This window comes from Phalacrocorax carbo, chromosome 5, assembly GCF_963921805.1.
Source record: "Phalacrocorax carbo chromosome 5, bPhaCar2.1, whole genome shotgun sequence".
In the NCBI taxonomy this organism is placed as follows: domain Eukaryota; kingdom Metazoa; phylum Chordata; class Aves; order Suliformes; family Phalacrocoracidae; genus Phalacrocorax; species Phalacrocorax carbo.
Window position 1 is genome coordinate 12,559,481 of NC_087517.1, and position 22,655 is coordinate 12,582,135.

Consider the following 22,655-nt stretch of genomic DNA (forward strand, 5'->3'; position numbering starts at 1 on the left):
CTGAATTGTCCTTCGCCTGCTTGCAAATAAATTAATCATGTCTTCCTAACCCAAGGGGGGGGGCATTTCTTAATAAATTTAACTATTTTAGCCTCTAAACAGTGAGTTTTATAGTTTATTTTCCAACCAATGTTGCCCGAATGATGGACATGTCACTGTGTAGCTGCCTAGCTCTAAGGTATGGTTCCATAGACTGTCACAGGCACCCACAAACTACCCTCAGTGTATTTTAGTATTTGAAGTCAGATGAGGTACTCGCTTTTCACCAGAAAAGGGTTAGAAAAGTATAGCTGTTGTATATCAAGATTTCCTGTAATGAAGTTTTTCTACGCTTAATTTCAAACCCTGTTACTAACATTTATGTAGGTGAGCCATATATGCCATGACCTTTTTGCAAATAAGCTCTTCAGTAGATAATGAGTTAGACCCTTTGTACTCTGCAGTAAATTGTGAACTGACTCATTTCAGAACAATTGGCTTGTTTGCAACCAGCCCTGGTCATCTAGGGCATTCATAATGCTGATTTGTGCAGGTTGTGTCTACGTACATCCTTGCATCTAAGAAAAGTCTCTTTGGGCATCAGTGGTGTTTCTAACACTCAGTACCTCTGGCAGGATTAGAAATGCCAGTTTGATTTCATTAAGGTCACTAACCTGTACATGAGAGAGCAGGCCAAACTGTGAGAATTGCTACCTTCTACTGGTACATTTCCACACTTCTGTTTGTGTGCCCTGGACATGGGCATCTTCTCTTATGATATGCTGGTGGTTTCACTTGAACTGAAAGAGAATGAGATACTTCAGCAAAACTTCAGGGATGGAAGAAGGAAAGAGAACAGGAAGAACAAAGGAGAGCTAAGAGGGCTTTGTCGAAGACTTTGTTGTGGCTGACATGAGCAGGTCGGCCTTAATGACCAGGTGTAGTCAGTGATCACCCAGGCCAATGCCTCACTGAAGACATTTGTCTGAGCGGACGCCTGACAATATCACGACTTCAGAACATAACAGAATGTACACTTAGAAAATAAATTATTTCCAAAAATTAGCAGAGGAGAACAATTTTTGGGGGGTGAGAAGAAGTAAAGTTGTAGCTAGAAAACAACACAGCAGATCCCATGCTAGTTTCAGTTATTCCCTAATCCTTTTACTGGAGAAATAGCTGGGAGTCCCACAAAGATCAGTGCATTCATGTTGGCTTTTTCTAATCCATAACGAGTAAAGCTATGCTGCAATTCGAGCAAAGGGAATGCTGATACCTCTTTCTATCCTGCTGTCACTAGTAAAATTCCAGTTACTGTTCAGGGAACATAGAGCCATATGCTTTTAGGCAATTGCTTATAACTATGAATAACAGAGAAGGTAACTGCCTCAGGAATATTCAAGGAGCCAAATGTCAGCTGTATAACTTCAACTTTGCTATAGAGCTAAAATAATTTTCAGCAGCAAATAGTCTTTTCTAAATAGCTTTTGAACTGCCTGTATTTGTCTTGAATACATGATTGAGAATTGTTTATATATTCAGAAACAGTCTTAGCAGTACCTGAGAGCAGGAGAACTGCGTTTAGTGTCTTTCCCTCAAAAACTCCTACAAAGTCCATTAAAAATACAGAATAACTGAGAAACCACAAGTCAATTCACTGAAGATTTTATAGAGAAGTTGACAGTGGGCTATTTTTAAACATAATCATTTTCATTTCAAATAAAATGTGCGGCTATTTTTCGTGTATTAATTTTAGAAGCATGTTGCATAGCTGCTTTTACAGAGTCATTCCTTCTCCAGCTCCCTTAATTTAGTCTGGGCATGGTTTGCTACCAGTGATAATTATTTTCCCATTTTCTTCTCCATTATTCTTAAGCTCTAAATTCTGTCCTAACACCTCCACAATTCTCCTTTTCTATTGGCTGCTCACAAGTTAAAACTCTGGTCTTAAAAATTTGAGTTTTACAAAAGATCTATTTGTCTCTTCCTAGTTCTTTCTCCTTTCATCAGAGTGAGCTGACAAGGGTGTGTAGCCCTTCTAAGAGGGTAGTCATGGTAGCCTCTCCTGGTCCTTGGTTTAAACATACATGGACCTCCAATTCCTCTACATTTTCATTCTAATTGTCCTAATAATGTTCCATTGAGCCTGTTATTGCTCAGGCCTCAAGGAATGGTGTTGCATAAATATAAAAAGCGCAACAGATTCACCCACTACTGAAGTTCACCTATTGAAATCCGAACATCTTACAGCCTGCAAAATGCCAGCCTGTGCAGCTGAGGGATAAGAAATCAGTCAGAGTCTCTTTTGAACTATCATGATTGAAATGGGAAATAACAATCCTTTTTTGACTCAGAAAACCACAGACATCTTTTTCTCCTCCTGTTATTTACATCCTTCCAGTGATGCAAGCACTGGTGTCTTTTTAGCCCAGTATGACTTTCCCATGTTTTTTCATTCAGTGTTTATATCTTAAATGAAGAGGTAAGCAAAGAAATACTGGACAGAGTACTGGACAGAGACTAGGTTGAGCAAAGCCTTTATCTTTATAACAGCAAAGTCAACACGAGAGACCTCAGAAATCCTCCTGCAGTTCCTTAAACAAATTATCTGCTTTGTTAACCTTTGTCTTCTCAGATGCTGGGTATTTCTCTTCTCCCCCACTCCATCTTCCATAAAAGTTTGGTTAGTGTTGATTAATCTTATTTAGAGAATTTAATAATCTGAATAAAATCAGAGGTAAACATTTGTCTTTTAAATCAGTGGTGCCTCAGATACTCTGCATTTCAGGTTATATAAAAAGCAGCTGTAAGACTACATTCCATTACACCAAACAGTAAATATAGTTCTGTCTTTCTGTAAAATAGAGTTTGCAAACCTTGTTTTCTGCTATCAATACGTTGCCTGTTTTTAGGGAAGAAAACCATGACCCCTTCCTGTTCCGTTTTCCCACTCAGTGCTGTAAAATGCAAGTAAAATGATTGGTCTTTCAGGTACAAAAACCATCAAACCCTCAAGTGAGGTAAATCAGTGCATCTTCGCTGAAGCCAGTAGAGCTGCTCTGCTTTATGTCAGCTAAAGTGATCCAGTAGATTAGTTGCTTTCTTTGGGGCTAAAGCTTAATGGACCCTGGACTTTCTCTCCATTTAGTGACAAAAGGGTTGCAAAACCTCATTCTGAGGCTTTGCAGTTACCTGCACTGAAGCACCAGCTATAGCTAGGGATCAACTTCTTTGCCCCTTTCAGTTTATTCTTAAAGAAATGTAATTTACTCTGCAATACTTGTTTCACACTTGGTAGGCCAGTAGGAATTTTTGATGTGTCCCCACACTAAAATTAAGTGCTTATTTTCCTCTTCCACCAGAGAGTGCTTCCTAGGGATATGCAGACAATAAGTCTCATCTAAGGTTCAGTGAAAATATTTGAGTAGATTCTGCCAAGAAACTAGTATTTCAAGATATTTTGAACATAAAAGCCATTCCAGGGAAAACTGATCCCACAATAGGAGAGAGAGCTATTTTTAAAAATGCTTCAGGCTTTGCAGCTGGGGATTTATTTGTTTTTGGTGGGGTTTTTTTATTATCATTCCTTGACATTTTAAAGATGAGTCCTGTGCATGGGCATTCTACAGATCAATCCTGCAAGTCAACACTTCCAGACGCTTCTTTACAGTACAGCTACTAAGCATAGGTTTTATCCGTGTCTATCATTATTCCATGATAACAGAGCCACTAAGATCTATCTTTGCCTAGAGTTTTGTTGACAAAATGTCAACATGGAGAACCTCAAGTTGCAGAAGTAATATTGTTATTGCCAAGATTCAAAACAGCAGAGACGTGAAAGACTTGAAGTAGTGCTTGTGTACTGCAAAGCTCTATTTTTTCTCACTGCCCCTGTGTATCTTGCCTTGCCTAGATCCTGAAATTGCGTAAATGTAAAAATATTTACAAAGTTTCCAGAATTATTCTTGATTGAATTTAGCATCTAAACAATCCAGTCCTTCTTAATTTTTCTTGGCTTGTTTCTCTTTTTCCATCTTGTGATCTCCAAGGTGGGTCAGTGTTATTAACTTCACCTTTTTAGACTCAGCATCTGAATTCAGAAGGCAAAATTATGTTCTCCCTGCTCCTAAAAGCAGTAACACAACTCCCTTTGATTTCACTGGGAGCAGGACTTTTCCTGTGAAGGCTACGCTTTTGAACAGGGATATGATGAATCAGACACAGACTCAAGGTTTGTATCCGGTGGTCTAGTCTTCAGCCATTCACAAATCATAATTAAGATAAAAAAATTACCTTGTGAATAATTTTTCCATCTAGGTACTTCTGTGTCCCACTGTTGCCATAATTTGTAAGCACTTCCCAAGGTTTTAAAAATAGAAAGAACAAAATGCTCTCCTGCTTTCTTACCCCCTCCTTCATTTTCCAAACCCTGTGAAAAATAGCTTAGTTTAGAGAGGTTTACTTTGCCTTCCTTACTTGCTTCTTTGCATATCTGAAGAATTTGCAGAGGGAAAGATGCATTGCAGAAATGGGTCCTGCAGAAATGCTATTATTCTTCACAGTGGTCAGGAACACATTCAGTATCCCTAGACCCCTCTCCCCGGAGAGTGCTGTCTCTGTTACTTTAACCTCTCCCACTGGTGACACAATTCTTGTGGGCAAATACTTTTGCTATACAGTCATGACAGAAGCTGAGCAGTGGTGCCTCTCTATTTGATGTATGCTGTAAATTGTCTATACTTCAGCTTGCATGGCTTCTCCTGTTTTGTCAGCTTTGGATTGGTTTTAAGTCCTAAAAGAAGAGTAATGGGACTCTAGGAGACTTGTGGGAGGGATCTTCTGGTAAACCAACAGCCTGATAACATCCCTGTAGCACTGGAGAATGAGAAAGTACTTGAGCAGTTTCAGAGTGTGTCTGCTTTTCTTAAAAGCTTCTGAGATGCACAAAAAAAATTTATGAGTTTCGATAGTGGCAAAAGGGGCCGGTTTGAAATGCATTGTTTGAAGACAACAGGTTTTCAACAGTGTTGGTACCCTGCCATCATTAGATGCCAGTCAGTATGTTGGGAGGAGGTGATGTGCAGTCCTTTCTATTCATCTTTCCATTTGTCTTTCCTTCTTTCTGTTCCTCTTACTTCCAAATGGAGGTCACATATAAGAGGAGGTAGGTCTCCAGTGCAGGACTGAGTTAAATACTCTCTGCCATGACTTGGATCCTCTCCTGCCATTTGGACAGTTTCTGTTTGGTACTCAGACCTTCTCTAGTCTTTTGTATTGGAGGAAATTAGGGTAGTGGCTTTCAGTGCTCTCCTTACAGACTGCCTTCAATAACAGTTTCTAGTGAACATGTTCTGACTTGTTGGATATACAGAGTTGAAAAAGTTTCTATGGCTTCTTGTTATTAATGGTCTTATGGTCAAATAGGATGTGTTTCTACCAGCAAGGCCTTTACTTTGCAATCCAGTTACTTCAGTCAACACCACCAATTTCTTCTTGGTATTAAAGGCTTGATTTTCATATTAGGCTGATCCACTGTTTCATTTTCTAAAGCAACAGAGAACAAGGGAAATCCATCTGAAAAGGTGTGGCACTAATTGCGATTATAAAGACATAACTCAGCGCTGCATCTGTGTTAATGATCTTGCCTACTGTGTGACTTCATTTCAAGCTGCAAATGGGTGAAAGTACTGTTTATTCACCAAACAGAACCATATCGCGGAATGTATTTCCATGCACTATTTAAGAAACAGGCCAGACGATATGCATATGGCAAACTAACAGAAAGGCACTCCTGAGTCTGTGTTTTAAACTTCAGGGCAAAGTGGACTTGAAGGTGCTCTTATCTTGCAAGACTTGTGAAAGGAGAACACAGCTGGGAAAACCCACCTCTCTTGCCTTCCTCCCTCAATACACATGTGTTTTGTTCATGTCCAGGAAATGTTTTCAGTAGCAAAAATTATTTTTGTCTGAAAAACAAAAATCATCCAGGAGTTTGCAGTCCATTTACAAGCGTGTACTTAAACTGGGAAGGATTATAGGGTTTTCACCAATAAAAGATATTTCTAGTCCTTAATCAGTTCAAGTCTGTTTTCTTAATAGCAGTTCAGGGGAGCAGTGGCAACAGTTACACAACTGCTGCCCTGGGGGAGTTAAATTTTGCTTCTGGCCTCTCCTGCGTTAAGTGGAGAAGAGCTGTTTGGGGCTAGAGGAATGATATATATCTGCGGGAGGGAGGGAGCAGTGGGGGTGGGGGAGCGCTCTAAATGAATTCTTTAATGGGAGCCCTTTCCAGAAGGCATCCATGGTATTCCTCTGCAAAAGGAAGAATAAGTACTCAGCACCATATATGGTGACACTTTTATGTTTTTTTAATATAAACATGTACAGGCTGGAGCAATCCTTGTAGATGGGTTTTGCTGATTGGTTGGGCCAGGGGGGAGGGAAGGAAATGAGACCCTGATTTTAATATCTTAACATTAGAAAACTGAAGAGCTTGGGTTTGAATAAATAAACAGTAGGCAGTGTTGGAAAGATTTTCAACTTTGCAAAATAGCCCCTTCCTCTGCCTTGATTTTCCAGCTTTTGTATTTGTTTTTCTTTAGCTTGTTTTTTCGCAGCTGTTTCATTCTGTGAGTTGCTTTGATTTTTGTTTAGGGAGTATGTTGTTCCCAGAGTAGACTGCAACAGATCAGTAAAAGCTATTTGAGATAGCTTGGCTTCAAATATAAGGGGACCAAATCCACTCAGTCAACCGCCACAATGCTAGGCGTAGGAAAGGAGGATGCCACACTGGGTTTGAGCTGGTTTAGAGGAACACACAATCACTTAGCTCAGGCAAGTTACAGTTTTGGAGGGAGAAAACCTCTGCTTTTCTGATTACACTTAAATATTTCAGGAACCAAGTTGGAGAATGCAGCTGCCAGGTGTCTCTGATGCTGCGGGAGAGTTCAGCTTCCAGAGCAGAAATGCTCAGAGAGTGAGTATTTTTCCCAGGGACTTGCATGGGTGGGTTCTATTTTTTGCTCTGTTAATTCCCTGCCCTTACAGACCCAGGCTGGCTGCTGTTCAACCTAATCCCCAAATGTGACCCAACAAATTGTTTTCATCATACAGGCTAAGCACATGGTACCAAGCCAGGGTAGAGAAGATCTTTTTTGTTTGTGCCCTTATATGGCTCCTGAAGTCATCACTGATGCAATAAACTAATGGAGTGTGCTTCTCTAATCAACCTCCCCTTCTATAAACACATTTTGTTCCTGCTCTGAGATTGTTCCCTGACATTTTTAAACCAGCCCCTTTCCTGGCTCTCTCTTTTCTTTTTCGGATCATAGTGGGAGGGAATCAGCCAGCTCTGGAGAGCGAAGAGATGGTGGAGATCATGGTAAACTAACATTTGGTAGAACAAGTGGCTTCAAAAAGAACAGCAGTGAAACCAGAGCAGCTGAGGAAGGGCAGGAAGACGTCCGAGGTGTGCTGAAGAGGCGAGTGGAAACTCGGGAACACACAGAGGAGAGCCTGAGGCAGCAGGAAGCTGAGCAACTTGATTTCCGTGACATTTTAGGCAAGAAAGTCAGCACCAAAAGCTTTTCTGAGGAGGAACTGAAAGAAATCCCAGCCGAGCAAATGGACTTCCGAGCAAACCTGCAGCGGCAGGTCAAACCTAAGACCTTGTCAGAAGAGGAAAGGAAAGTTCATGCTCCTCAGCAGGTGGACTTCCGCTCTGTGCTGGCCAAGAAAGGCACCCCAAAAACCCCATTGCCAGAGAAGGTGCCACCTCCTAAACCAGCCATTACAGATTTCAGATCTGTGCTGGGCTCAAAGAAAAAGCCACCTGCAGAGAATGGCAGTGCTAGCACCCCAGCACCAAATGCCCGCACCAATTCTGAAGCCCAGAACGCGACCCCCAATTCTCAAGCCCCTGTTGCCAAACCAGCAGTGAAAAAAGAAGAGAAGAATGACAGAAACTGTGAGCATGGCTGCGCAGTGGTGGATGGCGGAATAATTGGGAAAAAAGCTGAAACCAAAGCAACCGCAAGCAAACCACCAGCAAGCAAAGGAACAGCACCCTCGTTTGCAGAGAAGCTTCAGGATGCTCGAGTAGTAGATGGTGAAAAATTGGTGTTACAATGTCGGATTTCCTCTGATCCCCCTGCAGCTGTCACCTGGACTCTAGACAGCAAAACCATCAAATCATCAAAGTCCATTGTCATCTCCCAAGAAGGTAAATTAATTGAATTACAAGACAGCCGGATGCACATTGTTATATCCGGCTCTTGATTAATAATATTTAGTTCATTAAAGGTAATGCAATACTTTAAATAAAGTCCTGTGCCAGTAACTGTTTCCAGATGCAAGTTTCTTGTTATTTCAGTGGAGTACACAAGGAACAGTATTGTTTGACATTTCTTGCAGATTCTCCTTTAGCAGCCTGCAGATGTAATTTTTACAAAGTTGAACTTTTTGCATTTTTAAATGCTGTTTACATTGCTAATGCTGTTTAAGGAGCTGGTACATGACGTTTATTTAAGCTGAACTTTAAGGATTCAGAACATTGAAAACAGAATAATATTATTACTGGTTTACAAATTCTAATTTAATCCTTCTGTATGTTTCGTATTTCAGGCTTTTTATTGCAATAAGAAACAGAGAAGCAAAGAGGGGTGTGTTATAGAAAGAAATTACTGCAACCTCAAGTTCCATAGTTAAGATCAGAGCTGAGAATTGTTTTCCAGTGTATTTAATGCCCCACCACAGATGCTTCTGTTGCCTTTACAGACACTGAAATATTTGAACCCCACTGGCCTGACGACTTTTAACTAATTTCAAAACAGTACAGAGTTTGGTAAAAGTCCTCAGAGAGAACACTTATTGCTGTCACATTGACTGATTTCAGGATAATCAATCCCTACTAGACTGGTTTTGTATGAAAGTTAATATTGTATCTAGACAAAATATATTTTCATTGGGATAAAAACAGGGAGGATAACTGACAATACAAAAAAAATTCTTTACTTCACATTGTTTCATAAAACACTGAGGGAATTATATGGAGAATGACGCTGTCCTGCATGCTGTAGTAAAAAAGTTCATATTCACAGTAAGAATTATAGCTTGGCACAGGGGTCTGCACTCTTAATTGTGAATCTTTCTTCATTTAACCCAGACTATTTTCAGTGTTATTAAACAAGACCAAATGAATACACGCAGTGGTTCACCACAATAAGTGAATCCTTGTGCAGTGTTCCAAACACTGAAATATGAGTATTCCTTTGAAGTAGGTGCAGTCAGAAACCACATTGCCTTCAGATAGGGTGGGGAAAAAAAGGTGCCTGAGTACTACATTAAGGGGATACCAAAGTAAGTAGATGGAGAGAGGAAAGTGGTAGCAAGTGCGTTCTGTCTGGCATGTGTCTCAAGTAGCATAAAATTTTATTTATGGGTACGTGATGATTTTCACCTGAGGGGACTGTATAGAATAGGGATAACTGTCACATACATGAGAAAAAGTTGACTGGGGGAAACGCCACTCTTGTAAAAAGGACTGACAGGATCAGGAAGGTGGGAAACTGCAATTTCATCAGCCCTACACTGGAAGCAAGATTTCAAGGGTTTTCTTGGAGTTTCTCAGGGTGAAAAGACATGATGCATCTCAAAGTTTCATGTCTCCTGTCAAAGTACATCAGATGACAGCATCTCTGTATCAAAGCTTCTATGGTGGAGCCTTCTAAAGTACTGAAGCTTTAGTGTTGCCATGCTGCAGAAAGCTGTGTTCTTGACTGAGATAGCCTGAGTAATTGACTGTTATAATCCCCCAACTCATGTTCACTTTATCAAATGGTACTGTGGAGCTGAAAATCCAGTGTACTAGTATTTACAGTGCAGTTATCCTCATGCACAGAAATGCCCTGTCTGAGCAGGGCATGTGACTTATCCCACCCAGTTTGTCTGGGTTAGGTGACACTTTTGGTCATGACACCCCAGAGCTGGCATTTTGTCAGCATGTCAGACCTTAGCAGTGCTTTCCGTTGAGGTAAGGAATGAAAGTCACACTGGATAAGGAATCCACCATTTCAGGACAGCTTCTTGCAGGGGGTGAAGAAACTGTCCTTATGTTTCAGTTGTAGCTGCATGATTACACCAGTATCATGCCTAGGTAGTCAGTATTATTGGTACTTCAAAGTTATGCTTTCTTTTGTACATATTTACAGAGGATCTTTGAAAGAAATATTACACAGGGAAGTAAATGCTACAGTTTTCTCCTTTAATGGAAAAAAATGGAATACAGATTAGAATTATTTTTTTTAACCTTATTACATACCCTCTGGTACACTGAGGGGATGCATTGCACGATGGTCAATTTAGGTTTTTTCCTGACAGTACCTGCTAGCTTTGGCACTTGGAGAACAATGTGTTGCTGCTCTCCTGCTGTGAGATGCTTTCATGCCAACTGTTAAGTAATTAACTAGGTATGCGTGACACTCACTTTAAGTAAGTTCCAGTTTTCTGAGAGATTGATTTTTCTCTTTTCCCCTAATTAGGAACACATAAATAGTTGGAGGAACCAAGGGAAGGGAAGGAATAATTAGAGCTACAGACTAGAATTGAGAAATAACAAATTCAGGATGAACATCAGGAAATACTGTTCACTAGAGAAACTGTATGGATTAGTCTCACAGAAAGTGTTTGGAGCAGCTTTAAACGTAGACAGCAGCAATAAAACTGGGTGCAGTACTCAGCTGCCCAGTGACAAAATCCCAGATTCCATCTTTTGCTGCAAACGCTGAAAAGGGAGCTTCTTCACGCCTTCAGGTGTCATGTCCCTCAGCAGCAGTGCCTTTGGCCAACCTTGGAGCTTCATTTAATTGGCTCTGGAGATAATCCCCTAGAGTCATCCTCAGCTGAAAGAAAGTTGAGGCTGTGAGGAAGGAGAGGAATTTAGAGCAAACAGAGCTAGCTCACATTAATGGGCTTAGATCTTGCAAAGCCATTTTTTATTTCTTTGGTATGACCTTGCTCCGCTTGTGTTCAGCAACAAAATCCATTGTGGAAGTGCATAGACCGGGTCTGATTTTAGCTATTTCACCAACTGGCTTTGTGCGGCTGTAACATTTGGTGGTGACCAGTGGTTCTCACGTATGAAAAAGTTTCCAGAGGTATCTCACAAAAGAATAACTTACTTGTTCTTAGTGAGTTGGATACTGGAAAATCCTCTAACTAGAGTGAGACATGTCTATCTGCTTCTTATCATACTACAAGCCCATCTTAGTTAGTATGGGCCACTGGCCCATGAACTGTTCAATGTAACACATGAACCTGCAGCATGCCATGTATTTGTCTTTTGGAAATTAAATTAACCTGTTCTGTGATGGCCAGAAAGCAAAAGAGATGATAGCAGTTTGCTTATGTCCTGGTGCCAAATACATTGTGAAGATAAATACTTCAAATCCAGTTTCAGGAAGATGCCCATCTGATAAAACAAGTGGCATATTTGGCCAGGAAGTGCAGACTTAAAAGCATACTTGTGTGTAACAAGTTCACAGGATAGACAAACTAACCAATCCCTTTATGTAGTCACTCACTGAAAGTAACTTTCCTTGGCATATTTGTCCTAGCTGATAGTAAGGTCTTCTGCCTATTAGAAACAACTCTATACACACGCCTCCTCTGTGTATGAAGAGGCTAACACTATCTTGCCTGTCCAAGGCAGTTTATCCATTAGCATGTAAGAGAAGGGGGAATGTTAGCCCCACTTTTGTACCATCGGAGAAGCCCAAATTCAAACACCAGGACTGGAATAATCCCTGATTGGTAAGGTCTTTGGCAAAGCAAAAATTAAATCCTTCTCCAGAAAAGGCCTTCGTCTTCAGGCATATTTACGCAGTATTTGTGCTCTATTCTAGTACTTAATCTAGGGCTTGCAATGTATTCTATTATTCCAGGGTTAAGTTTACATTAGCACTTAGAAGTCAGAATCTGGGCAGCATTATACTGAATGTCACAATCACAACATAGCTAGGAACAATCAAATTCTTTCCATTTTACATTTCCATTACTTGTTTCTCCATTTCTTTTAATAATTCCCCAAATAGTATTGTGTCAGTTGTTTGACATGAGTGGTTTGTTGCTTAAAGTATGACAAAGTGAGCTCTTAGACCATTTGTCTTTTATGAACATGTCTGACCTGGTAGGAGTTAATAAAGGGTTTGATTTTATATTCTTTTAAACACTTGTCAGAGTGCAGTTATCTACATTCCTGGGATAGATATTAATGTGGGTTTTGCCTGTGAAATCTCAAAATAAATGGTAACTGTAACAAACAAAGAAAAGAGGGTACTCATAAATTACAGCATTACGCATTTTTATAGGCAGGTTAGATGGTGTATGGTTAAGAGGCAGCTGATATTAATACGAGAGTTCTTTGTTTGAAGTTATGGGGAGCTTTTTGTTTAGAAAAAAGTTTTTAAGAAGGCTCTAGCAGACATTACAGTGGAGTTAGACATATAAGGACTGAGTAGAACAAGCTTCCTCACACGGTGAACTCTTTAGAGCAGGAACCATTTTGTTTTATATTTGTGTAGTAGTTGGCACAGCAGTGCCCTGTGCTAGTGTCCTGCTATGTGACTCACTCTTGGATAGAAAATCCAGAGAGAAAACTTTTGCACAGTTACAAAGGTTGTTCTAGAAGACAACAGTGAAAGGGGTTTGGAAGCTGACATCCTTACTAGACTGGAGAATTGAGGTGCACAGTGAATATAAGTCAAAACTGGCAAACTTGCCATTTTTAAAATCAGCTTTCTCTGCTTTTTTTTTTTTTTTTTTGCTAGATTTAGTACAAAGTAACTATATGGATTGAAGAGGAACTGCTTAATACAGGCTGATGTAGCAGTGATGGTGTAGCTTAGAAAATGCCCAGAGTTCGTATTGCTTTGTGTAAGACAGCATTTTTTTCTTCCTAAGCATCTTGGCAGCATAAAAAGTTAGTAATCTTGTTAGCAATAATGCCTTAAAAACTTTCTTGTGACTTAACATAACTCCTAAATCTTCCTATCAGTTGTGCAAGTCTGTGCCTGTCAGTCTAACTAGGATCTGCCATGACATTTTTTATTTCTTTTTAATTAACTTTGAGTAAGGGTTTGGTGTGTAATTAACACAATCTACATACTGCTGAAAGTAAATGGTTTCTGCAGCTCGAAAAAAGCTTCTTCAGAAAGTTTAAGGCTAAACAGATCATCTAAGCATCAGTTCTAACACAACTCCATGTTTGTCACATGCCACAAAATTTCCCTCTGTATTGACATTTTTGTCTGAATCTTCCTTCTTCCAGAAATGCATGTAGTTTAGGTTTAAATATAGGAAAAGAGAGATTTGCTATAATCACTGGTAATTTACTGCAGTGTATATTTCTTTCTGTAAGTGTTTTGTTTTTAAATAAAGAAACAAAGCAATGTCTTATTTCTAATCTGAATTTATCTATTTTTTTCTTCCATACACTTGTTTCCTTTCTCTGCTAAGCTAAAGAGCCCATTTGTACTTGATAGAATGGCTTTGACTCTGTAATCAAGATACATCTCTATCTCTGTTTTGAAACCTGACAAGTCAAGTTCTTACTATCTTTCTCTCCATAATGCACTTTATTCAACCCTTGGAGGCTTGGGTTGTTTTGTTTTTCTTTTGAATACCTCCTCTTCAGTTGCTGTTCGTTGGTTTACTTTCCTGTTTAGAAAATAGGCAGCAGAACTGTATGTAGGTGTCAGCATCAGTGAGAGGGAGGTCACCTTCCTGTTGCTGTGCTTACTGGAGGTCATTGGTCCTGTTTCTACCTCACAACAGTGGAGCTCATGTTGGTTACTTCTGTATTAAACCTTTAAGTCTTCTGAAAATAGCGCATCCCTTGCTGTCCATGGATGCTTCTCATTTCACTGTCTTAAGCCCTATTTTCTTTGAGTGAATAGGTTAACAAGTAAATGAGATTTTTTTGAGAGTGCCCTGTTTTGTCCCTCTTTCTATCTTTTCCCTTTCCAACATTCTTTCTATCATCTGTAAGTTTATCAACATGAATTTATGAATACTTCTACATCACAGATTAAAATTTTAATATCTTTGGTCCTAGTCTGATCACAGAGGAAATCCACTGGAAACATACCAAGTGATGATTTCCTATTGTCAGCTTCTTCATGACATCTTTATTTTGGCAGGTCTAACTCTTCCTATCATTGACAACATTAATATAGTAATATAGCTTTAACTGCAAGCAGAATAATGTGAGATAGCACAAATATTTCAGTAAAGACTAAGAAAATTACCTTGACACAGATACTTTTGTCAGTTAAATGTGTGATCTCATTAATATGGAAAGTAGGTTTCTTACATTGGTTTCCTTAAAAGTCAATCAATTAGCAATAATTAAATTTGACGTTTTTTCTTCTGGGAAACTCATGTGAGTTTTTTTCACTACTTTGCCTGTTGTCATTGTAACTGTAGTCAATATTTTCCAGGTCAACCCACTTGCCATTTTTAAACATGACTGTGACACTAGGACGTATCTGCACTTTCCCAGACAATTTGTGATTTATTAGAAAATTAGCACCAGTGGGCTGACAAGTTCCTTAATGAATTTGTTATGACTCCTAGGCACAATTTCTCATGGCCTAGTATTTATTAATATTACCTAAATACTCCACAGTAGTTCTTTATCCCACGGGATACAAATGAGAAAGACATAAACTTCAGTCTGCATCACGTATAGGAGTCAGGAGGTTGGCCAGCTAGATGCCAGTGTGGGGAATTAGACTCAGGAGCTGGTTTTTGTTGGTTTGTGTATTTGTTTTATATCTGAAGTTGGTGTTCTGTGGAGTTTCATGGAAAGAATGCAGAAGCCTAGAGATATTTTAAACTGGCTTGCACTATTTTTGAGCAAGTCAGAAAATCCTTTAATAGCTCAAAATGCAAGGGAAAGGCTTTGTGTATCTAAACCAAAGCCTTCAGTAAACTGTCAGCTTCTGTGGATGTTCAGGTCTTTTCTAGAGCTGCACCAGATCCAATGTCTAAGTGGAAGATCCCAGTATTCACGTTTACTCCAATCCTACCCTTTGTGACTGTGTTTTAAAGACTGTCCATGGGCTGGTTCCTAAAAAAAGCGGAGGGGCGAGGGGACAAAATTGGTAGCAAATTCTTTTAGTTGACTGGGATTAGTGAAGTGCCAGGATTCAGAATACCCAACTGGAGTAACCAGTCTAGGCTTTCTTGCAGTTATGAGAAAATAAGCTTGTTTCAGGTCATGAAGAGTTTTTGCAGAGGAAATACCAAATACTTCATTGAAAGACATTTGGCCTTCTGGCCCCGGGAATTGACTGTAGCTCTAGATCACAGAATATGGGCCTATTGGGGAGTTTCCTGTCCTTATGAAATGGCATCAAATTTTGCCTGTTTGGGGTTTTTTCTTTCGTTTTCTAAGAAAATTAGGCTTCTACACCCATGTGGTCTCTCAGCCTCCCCTTACACTCCTGACCCAGACTGGCTAATACTTTTTTGAACCATTGGCCAATTTCACACTTAGTCCTAGTAGTCCACAGTTTCATGAAAACTAGTGGCTAAATAAAGGAGAATGACCCAAATTATCTCATTTCCCCTTCACTCCTCCACTGAGGGCAGAATACCACCATTGCATCTGGCGGTAGCAACAAGCCCAGCAATCCCCATGTACTTTGTATGTGCTGTTCCAGTGTAGTTGCTGGGGAGCATGGAGAATTGGAGGGAAATAGGATACAGATTATTACTGCAGGGAGGTGGAAGTCAGGAGAAAAAGGATGTAGCCCTTGAAGAAACGGATTTCCTTCATCCTCCTCACAAAATAACTTCATTAAAATTCAACACACATAAATATTCTTTTAGAATGAGTAAGACTGACATTATTTCATGGGGACTCTGCTTCTAGTGGAATAAACCAAATGCAGCTTTGATCAGACCCCTGCCATGTAGCCTGGCCAGGCCTAAATTCTAGAACCAAAACTAACAAAGCGCTGAATGCACATGGCAAGTCGAGGATCATCATGAGAAAACCCAAGGTTTTGTGTCTAGATTTTAGTATAAGTGTGGGGAATTACTTATTGTTAGGGTGGGATGATTCTGTTTGTATATGCTGCACAAGGAAGTGTTTCTCATAATATGTTAACTTATATTGCTGCAGTATGCTGTACGGACGACATTGCAACAGTATGAGTGGTGAGGAGTGGCCGTATGCCATGTTAGTCTTCAATGAACTGATTAGCATGCAGGTGAGGAAGGGCTTTTGAGCAGGTTGTTGAGGACAACTCCAGCAAAAACTAATGTAAATGCTGCTTTGTTCCCATCCTTAACAATCCAGTTATCCTTACAAGCCAGACTCCTTCCCTGCAGTAAGGTGGCCAGAGATCTCCTTCATACATATGTGTCTTTGTTCCACAGTTTATGTTCTTTTGCAATAGCATTTTTAGGTTCTAATGTGTGATCTTTTCTAATCATGTTATATAGGTTTATACACATTCTTAGACTGGAAGTTATCTTTGGCTTGCTCTCCAGTTGTCTCTTTAAACAGCAGAAACACGTGAATTTATATTTGCTAGACGCCTGCAAGAATACTTTTCTAGTGTCCGTCCTCCATTTGGAATGGAACTGCAGCTCCTGGCATTTTTGGCTCAGCCTGACTCATGGAGATAAGCTGCCTCAGGGAATTCATGTGGCTTTTCTTTTCACCCTGTGGTTGGCTGAGCACAGCACATGTGAGTGAGGCGTCAGTTGTCTTCTGAGATAGTTTTCACATTGTTTCTCAGGGGGGAAATTGTAATTATTTAGAGCTTCTTGATTTTGTGGAGGAAGAGGAGGTGGGAAAAATTTATTTTCTTCTAACCCTTGTGTGTGTCTGGCAAACTAGATTTGTTGGGAACCGTTTGAATGTTTCTATATGATTTGTCTGGAATAATAACATCCAGTTTTACAATGAAGGAAAATCCGACTGCCAAAAGCGTAATTGCCATGTCAGAACTGAGGTCTAGTCTCCAAGAGGAGCCAGTAAACTCTCAAAGTTCTTCTGATAGAGGGGTGTTCTTTTCAAGGTCCTTTTCAAGGACCAGTGTCACCTGTGCCTGTGCCATCTCCCACATCACAAGAGGTATATTTGATGGAGAACCTGGGATCAGGCACCCTGGAAGGCAGAAGGCAGCCTCCAGTTAACATAGAGAGAAAAGTGGCACATAGCAAGAGATGCTGGGAAATTTCCTTGTGTCTTAGGACACAGGAAATGTCTAAAAAAGATTCTCTATCCAATCTTGCCATTAGTTAGGAGAGAATGTGAGAAAGGTAAACGGAGGGGGGAAGGGAGGTATTACTGCAGCTGAAGTAAGTGGAGGATTGAGGCATTCTGGAAAAGCTAACAGCAATAGGTGGAAGTGCAATGTCTCAGGCTGCGTTTAGGAGACAGGCCAGGCTTTCCAGTGAGCAAGGAGAAAGTAAGCTCACACTTCACCCTCATTTAATAAGGGGTATTTGGAAGGGGAAAGTCTGGTGTGTTTTAATTGGGATTCTCCGCAGGGAGCAAAATACTTGTGGTTCCAAACAGTGCAAGTGAGCTTAAGGGATTAGGTAAACCACAGTTCTCCTTCCTTATCCCCCAACTACTGGGAACAGCTTCTGTTTTGGTTCACAGAGTTTTATTTTTTAAGAGGAAATATATTTCCCTTGGGTCATACCACGCTTCCCTTGGTAACTACAGAGTTTATGTTACATCCTGTTTCTGCAAACCCAATGAAGTCAAATTTTGCTTTTTTTGTTTGAAAGGAAATGGATTTGTTGCAGTGACATATTTGATTGCCACTGATATATTAGACTTTCTAACACATGTTTTACAATATCAGACATTTGTTCTCTGAGTAATTAAAACAAAAAGAAAATGGCTCTCAGCGTCATTTTTAAACTTGGACACTAAGTTGAAGTTCTGTTTTCACATGCGGATGCTCATGGGAGTGCTAGAGATAAGGCTGAATCAAAATATTGCAGATGGTCACTTGACAGAAGCCCTCTTATTTTCAGTCCTACACTACTAGCACTTTGGGGAGAAGATCATTGGAGTGAGGAAGACTTCTCCCTCCTACAAGACAAAGAACAGCAGAGATTCTGCTCTAGGACTTCTCTACCCTCATCTATTAACCACTTTAGGGCTGCAGGGACAGATTTGAGTATCCTACGGAACAGCAATAAGATTCAATTTATCTATCAATGTGTTTTAATTTTATTTGGCGTTAATAAGGTTCCAATTCTGATGTTGAATTTTTAAGGACAAAACATCTTTTTCTAGCAGTGATCACCTGTAGTAAAGGATTGGATCATTTGATGCATTCTGTTCCTTAATAGCACTAAGGATTTTGTGAACTGCAGCATAACATGCATTTGATCTCTCCTTCCTTTGTATTAGGGACACTGTGTTCACTTACCATTGAGAAGGCCATGCCTGAAGATGGGGGCGAATACAAATGCATAGCTGAGAATGCAGCAGGAAAAGCTGAATGTGCTTGCAAAGTGCTGGTAGAAGGTAAGTACTTTGCTGGATATGGGATAGCCCTTCCTTGAAACTTCCACTGTAACTAAAAAGAACACAAAACTGAACAACAATCCCAGTAACAAAGATCTTGGATACTAAGCCTTCACAACTGTGTTGCAGATGTGGTATGTGGGGCAGGAGGTCTGAAAAGAAAACTATTATTTGTTTTCCTAATGTAGCAGATGCAAGGAAAGAACATGATCCTGTAACTCCATCAGTAAGGGTCAGTCTTCATGTAGCTGGAAAAAGAATTAATTATACATAATTATAATTAATTCTGTTGGTTCCTGTAATGGCACCTTCCATGACACTATGGTAGTCTGGTTTAGATATTTGATAGGCTATTGTTTATATTTCTATAATTTAAAGTAATACATTTTACCAGCACTGAAGTTTAAAGAAGACTATCAAGAAGAGTCCTTAAGCAAAATCTAGTACCCTGTAACACCTTAACTACCACAGATGCAGAGGGCGAAGGGATCAAATCATCAAGGGCTTAGCACACAGTAGTTCTCCAGAGCTGCCCTAGTATCTTTTAAACATCGCAGTCACCTATGTGTTTTTTCCTTTGACTTTGTCTTCCGATCTCCTTCAAGTACTTTCCTTTCTTCCTGAAGCCTCCCTTAGTATATTTCCCACTTCCAATTCCCTGCTGGGTGATACATATTCAAGGAGGCTGGAGGCAGAATTTGGCTTTGTAAAGCCATGATCACAGGAGGCTGTCAGCTCATGACATACTCATTGCATGATGACATGAATAACGTTACATCAGCTGTCTGGCTCACCCTGGTAGTGGCACCCATGGTGTTAGGAGCTATATGCTCATGTAATATTGGACACCAGAATGACCACATTCCTTACGTTGATACTGGCTGCCTCATCCCTCTTTTCCATTCCCTACTGGCATACTGCTTTGTATGGCTGAGGAGAGATTTTTGAGGAATGGCACTACAGCAAACTCCAGCTATTTAGGAGAGACGCCATTTGATATCCCATGTCTGTGACTGGCAGAGGGGATGACTGTTATTTTTAAATTAGAATTGCGATCTAAAACAACAATTAAAATTGCTCCCTTCTACTCAGTCTGCTGTCAGCATCACAGATGCTGGTTTTTAGACTCAAAAATATAACCATGAATATCATTATATTCCTTTTGGCCCCATGGACTAAAATCAGATTGGAGGACTATTTTCTGGGAGATTCTGTCTTCTCCTCTTAACTTTTTAGGAAATTTAGAGACCAACTTTCATGTTCTGGCATCTAGAAGTAGGTGACTGAAATAGGTGGTTCCATAACATTAATGTTACCTTTTATCTGGTAACTAAATTTCAAACAGCTATCTCATGCACAAAGCCTCTGAAAGCTGAATATTTGAAAGCTATAAATTGATACAGCTATTGCTGAGATCATAATCCAGGTTTGGGATCTTTCTTCCAAAGAAGAATGTCAGGATCAAACACTCTAACGCATGGAGCTCATTAGGATTTGCATGATACGACGTGCTTAAAAACTTTGCTGGAACAAAGGTTGCACCTTCTAGTTATATATGTCTATGTCATATGGGATACACATGGAAGAGAGCTTGTATTGACTCTCAGCTGTTGATGGAGCCTGCAGTGCTGAGTATGAGCTGTGCAATCTTGACAGTAATGAAATCCATCAAACTTGAATCCTGTGGTGTCCCTTTTGCCATTTTTCTTTACGAATGAACCAACGTGTAATGATACTTCCTTGAAAAGACTTAAACATATAAAGGAAATGCTACTTTTCAAAATGTGTTCATCTGTACAGATCACATAGACAATGGAACAGAAGAATGACATGGCAAGAGATTCTTTTGGATTAAATGATGCCTCAAATATGCCTTTGGTTCCCTCTTCCATGCACTGTCTAAAGCAGCTTTGTGCACAACTGTACTTTGTTCTATTCAGTTAAAATAGACCTATGAGCTTAGATGGTGCCTCTTATCTGGTTGCTTTCATGGGTTCTCAGTGCAGTTGCTTTCATAGAGGGCTTCTCCCTCTCTGCTCCCTCCTTCTAGAATGTGGCATTCTTCAGCAAGACTGTGCAGAAAACCCTTCTTAAAAACCCAAAGGACAGCAATTTCATCTAACTTTGCAGAAAGTTCCAAAGCAAGCTGATGTTAATAGGCAGCTTTTCATTATTGACTTTTAAATAGGATTTGTATTTTATTATTTGTTTTGATTGCAGATGCCTCATCCGCAAAGACCTCAAAGCCTACTGACAAGAAGACCAAGAAGCCTAAGACCACACTTCCCCCTGTGCTGCCAACAGAGAGTAAGTGACAATGAATTTGATTATTTCCTTTTCACTGGAAACAAAAGTGCTTTGGGATTCTGTGGTCATTCCCTTCTGTTTGCAGGCATAGTGTCAGAAGCTTGTGCTGTTTCTTTAACGCTTGCACATAAGTCATGTGAAATGAGTTTTTCCCTTGTGGGGATTAGAAATAAGTGCTGAAACTGTGAGTTCAGACCTAGCCCACTCTATTCCTAGTTTTCCATAATGGTGCAATAAACTTATGACATGGATTTATTTTTGGCTGCCTCCCAAAGAGCAGAGGAATTCTCAAGTAGTTTGTTTCAAGTCATGTTGTCTCCTGTGTAGACAATATACTCTCTTACCATTGGTAGGCGAGGTATCTTGACTGAAATGTCCTGTAGCATAATCTGCCTCTTTTTCCATGACCATGGGGAGTGGTTTGGTGAATTTTACATTCCTTGTTCTAAGCCTAAATTCTTTACTTGCTTTTAATGCTTTCTGAAATAACAAATCAGCTATACATTCCCATGTTTGCTACTCTGCATACATGCATTTGATTAAGGGGAAACTTAAAATGTTAAAGGCAGCTCAATAATGTCAGTTTAGAAATTCCTAATACCACTACTGCTTTTGAAATTAAGTGTTCATGGGATACAAATATCTCTTCAATCTCTTAAAAAAACGTGAAAGATACTATAATATCATTTCCAGCATGGAACATTTTTAGCTGCTTTCAGCAGGACTCAGTGCAGTTTTGTGCTGATTGATGATCACAGGTAATAATTGTGCTCCTGGAATTGTTGACTTACATAGAGCTACAACCTGGGCTACAGCTGTTCCTGAGTTGCTGCCTGAGCATTATAACTTTCCCTCCAGCCAATCATTTTGGGGTGTGGGAAGGGTCACACCCACATGCTCCACCTCTGCACCAGAGCTTCAAATGCTGTAAATAATAGCAATTAAGAACAATCATTTTGTTCTTGAACGTCAATAGAAAAGAAAGTTTTAAAGCCATTTAAAGCTCCATGGGATAGTGTTTTGAATAGCGTTTTCTATGCACGCACATACATTTCCTCTGATCCTCCCAGCAGTGTTATCAATTGCAGCTTTCCCAGGAGAAAGTGTGAGTTGGGAACTAAGTCTAAAGATGAGAATATATGACCTGATCCACATCCTGCTGAAATCACCACTTGTCTTGCTTTTGATTTTAGTGGAAATTGGGTATAGGTAGCAAAACAGAAGCTAGCAGCTCTGGCTTCAGAGTTTCCTGTTGCACTGAAAACATCAAGGTAACCAGAGAGAATGTCAGGAAGCTGGGCTTTAGATGAGCTTTTAGAAAACTTTAGAAAAATACATATTTAATTTTAAAAGGATTTGGCTGCAGAGATTCCACAGGTGGTTTTTAACATCTCAGCCTCAGTCTCTGAGGACCATGGGTATTTGTTTGCCCAAAATGAGTGTTATATTTATACGTTTGTTGGGGGCAAAATATACAAAACTGATCTAGTAGACTTCACAGTTTCAATTTAAACTGAAATTCCTTTCAAATTTAGAGATTTCAAAGTTCCTTATCTGAAAGAGAATGGGCTTAACAAGTCAGATATTTGTGCATCTTTACTGTATTTCTCTTGAAAAGAAGGCTAATAAAGAATGACTGTGCAGTAAGATGTCTCAATCTAATAAGGAGATAAATTTTTACTCTGATCTCCTCTCGTCTTTGTTGCCACATCAGCTCACCAACAGTCCTAATGGCAAGCAGAGTGTAAGGAATGATATTGAAGAAATAGAGAAAAATAATTCCTCATAATCCCACTGAATAAATTCT

At 39.8% G+C, this 22,655-nt stretch overlaps 1 protein-coding gene across 6 annotated transcripts in view; it reads left to right on the forward strand.

Annotated features, from left to right (window-relative positions):
* Positions 1-22,655, forward strand: part of MYLK (myosin light chain kinase) — a 224,540-nt gene that overhangs the window by 139,223 nt on the left and 62,662 nt on the right. For all 6 annotated transcript variants that reach the window (XM_064451202.1, XM_064451206.1, XM_064451204.1 and 3 more), the window contains 4 exons: positions 6,875-6,955; positions 7,311-8,200; positions 18,425-18,541; positions 20,762-20,848. In XM_064451202.1, coding sequence (XP_064307272.1) covers positions 6,875-6,955; positions 7,311-8,200; positions 18,425-18,541; positions 20,762-20,848 — 1,175 coding nt within the window. The remainder of the gene's footprint in view (positions 1-6,874; positions 6,956-7,310; positions 8,201-18,424; positions 18,542-20,761; positions 20,849-22,655) is intronic.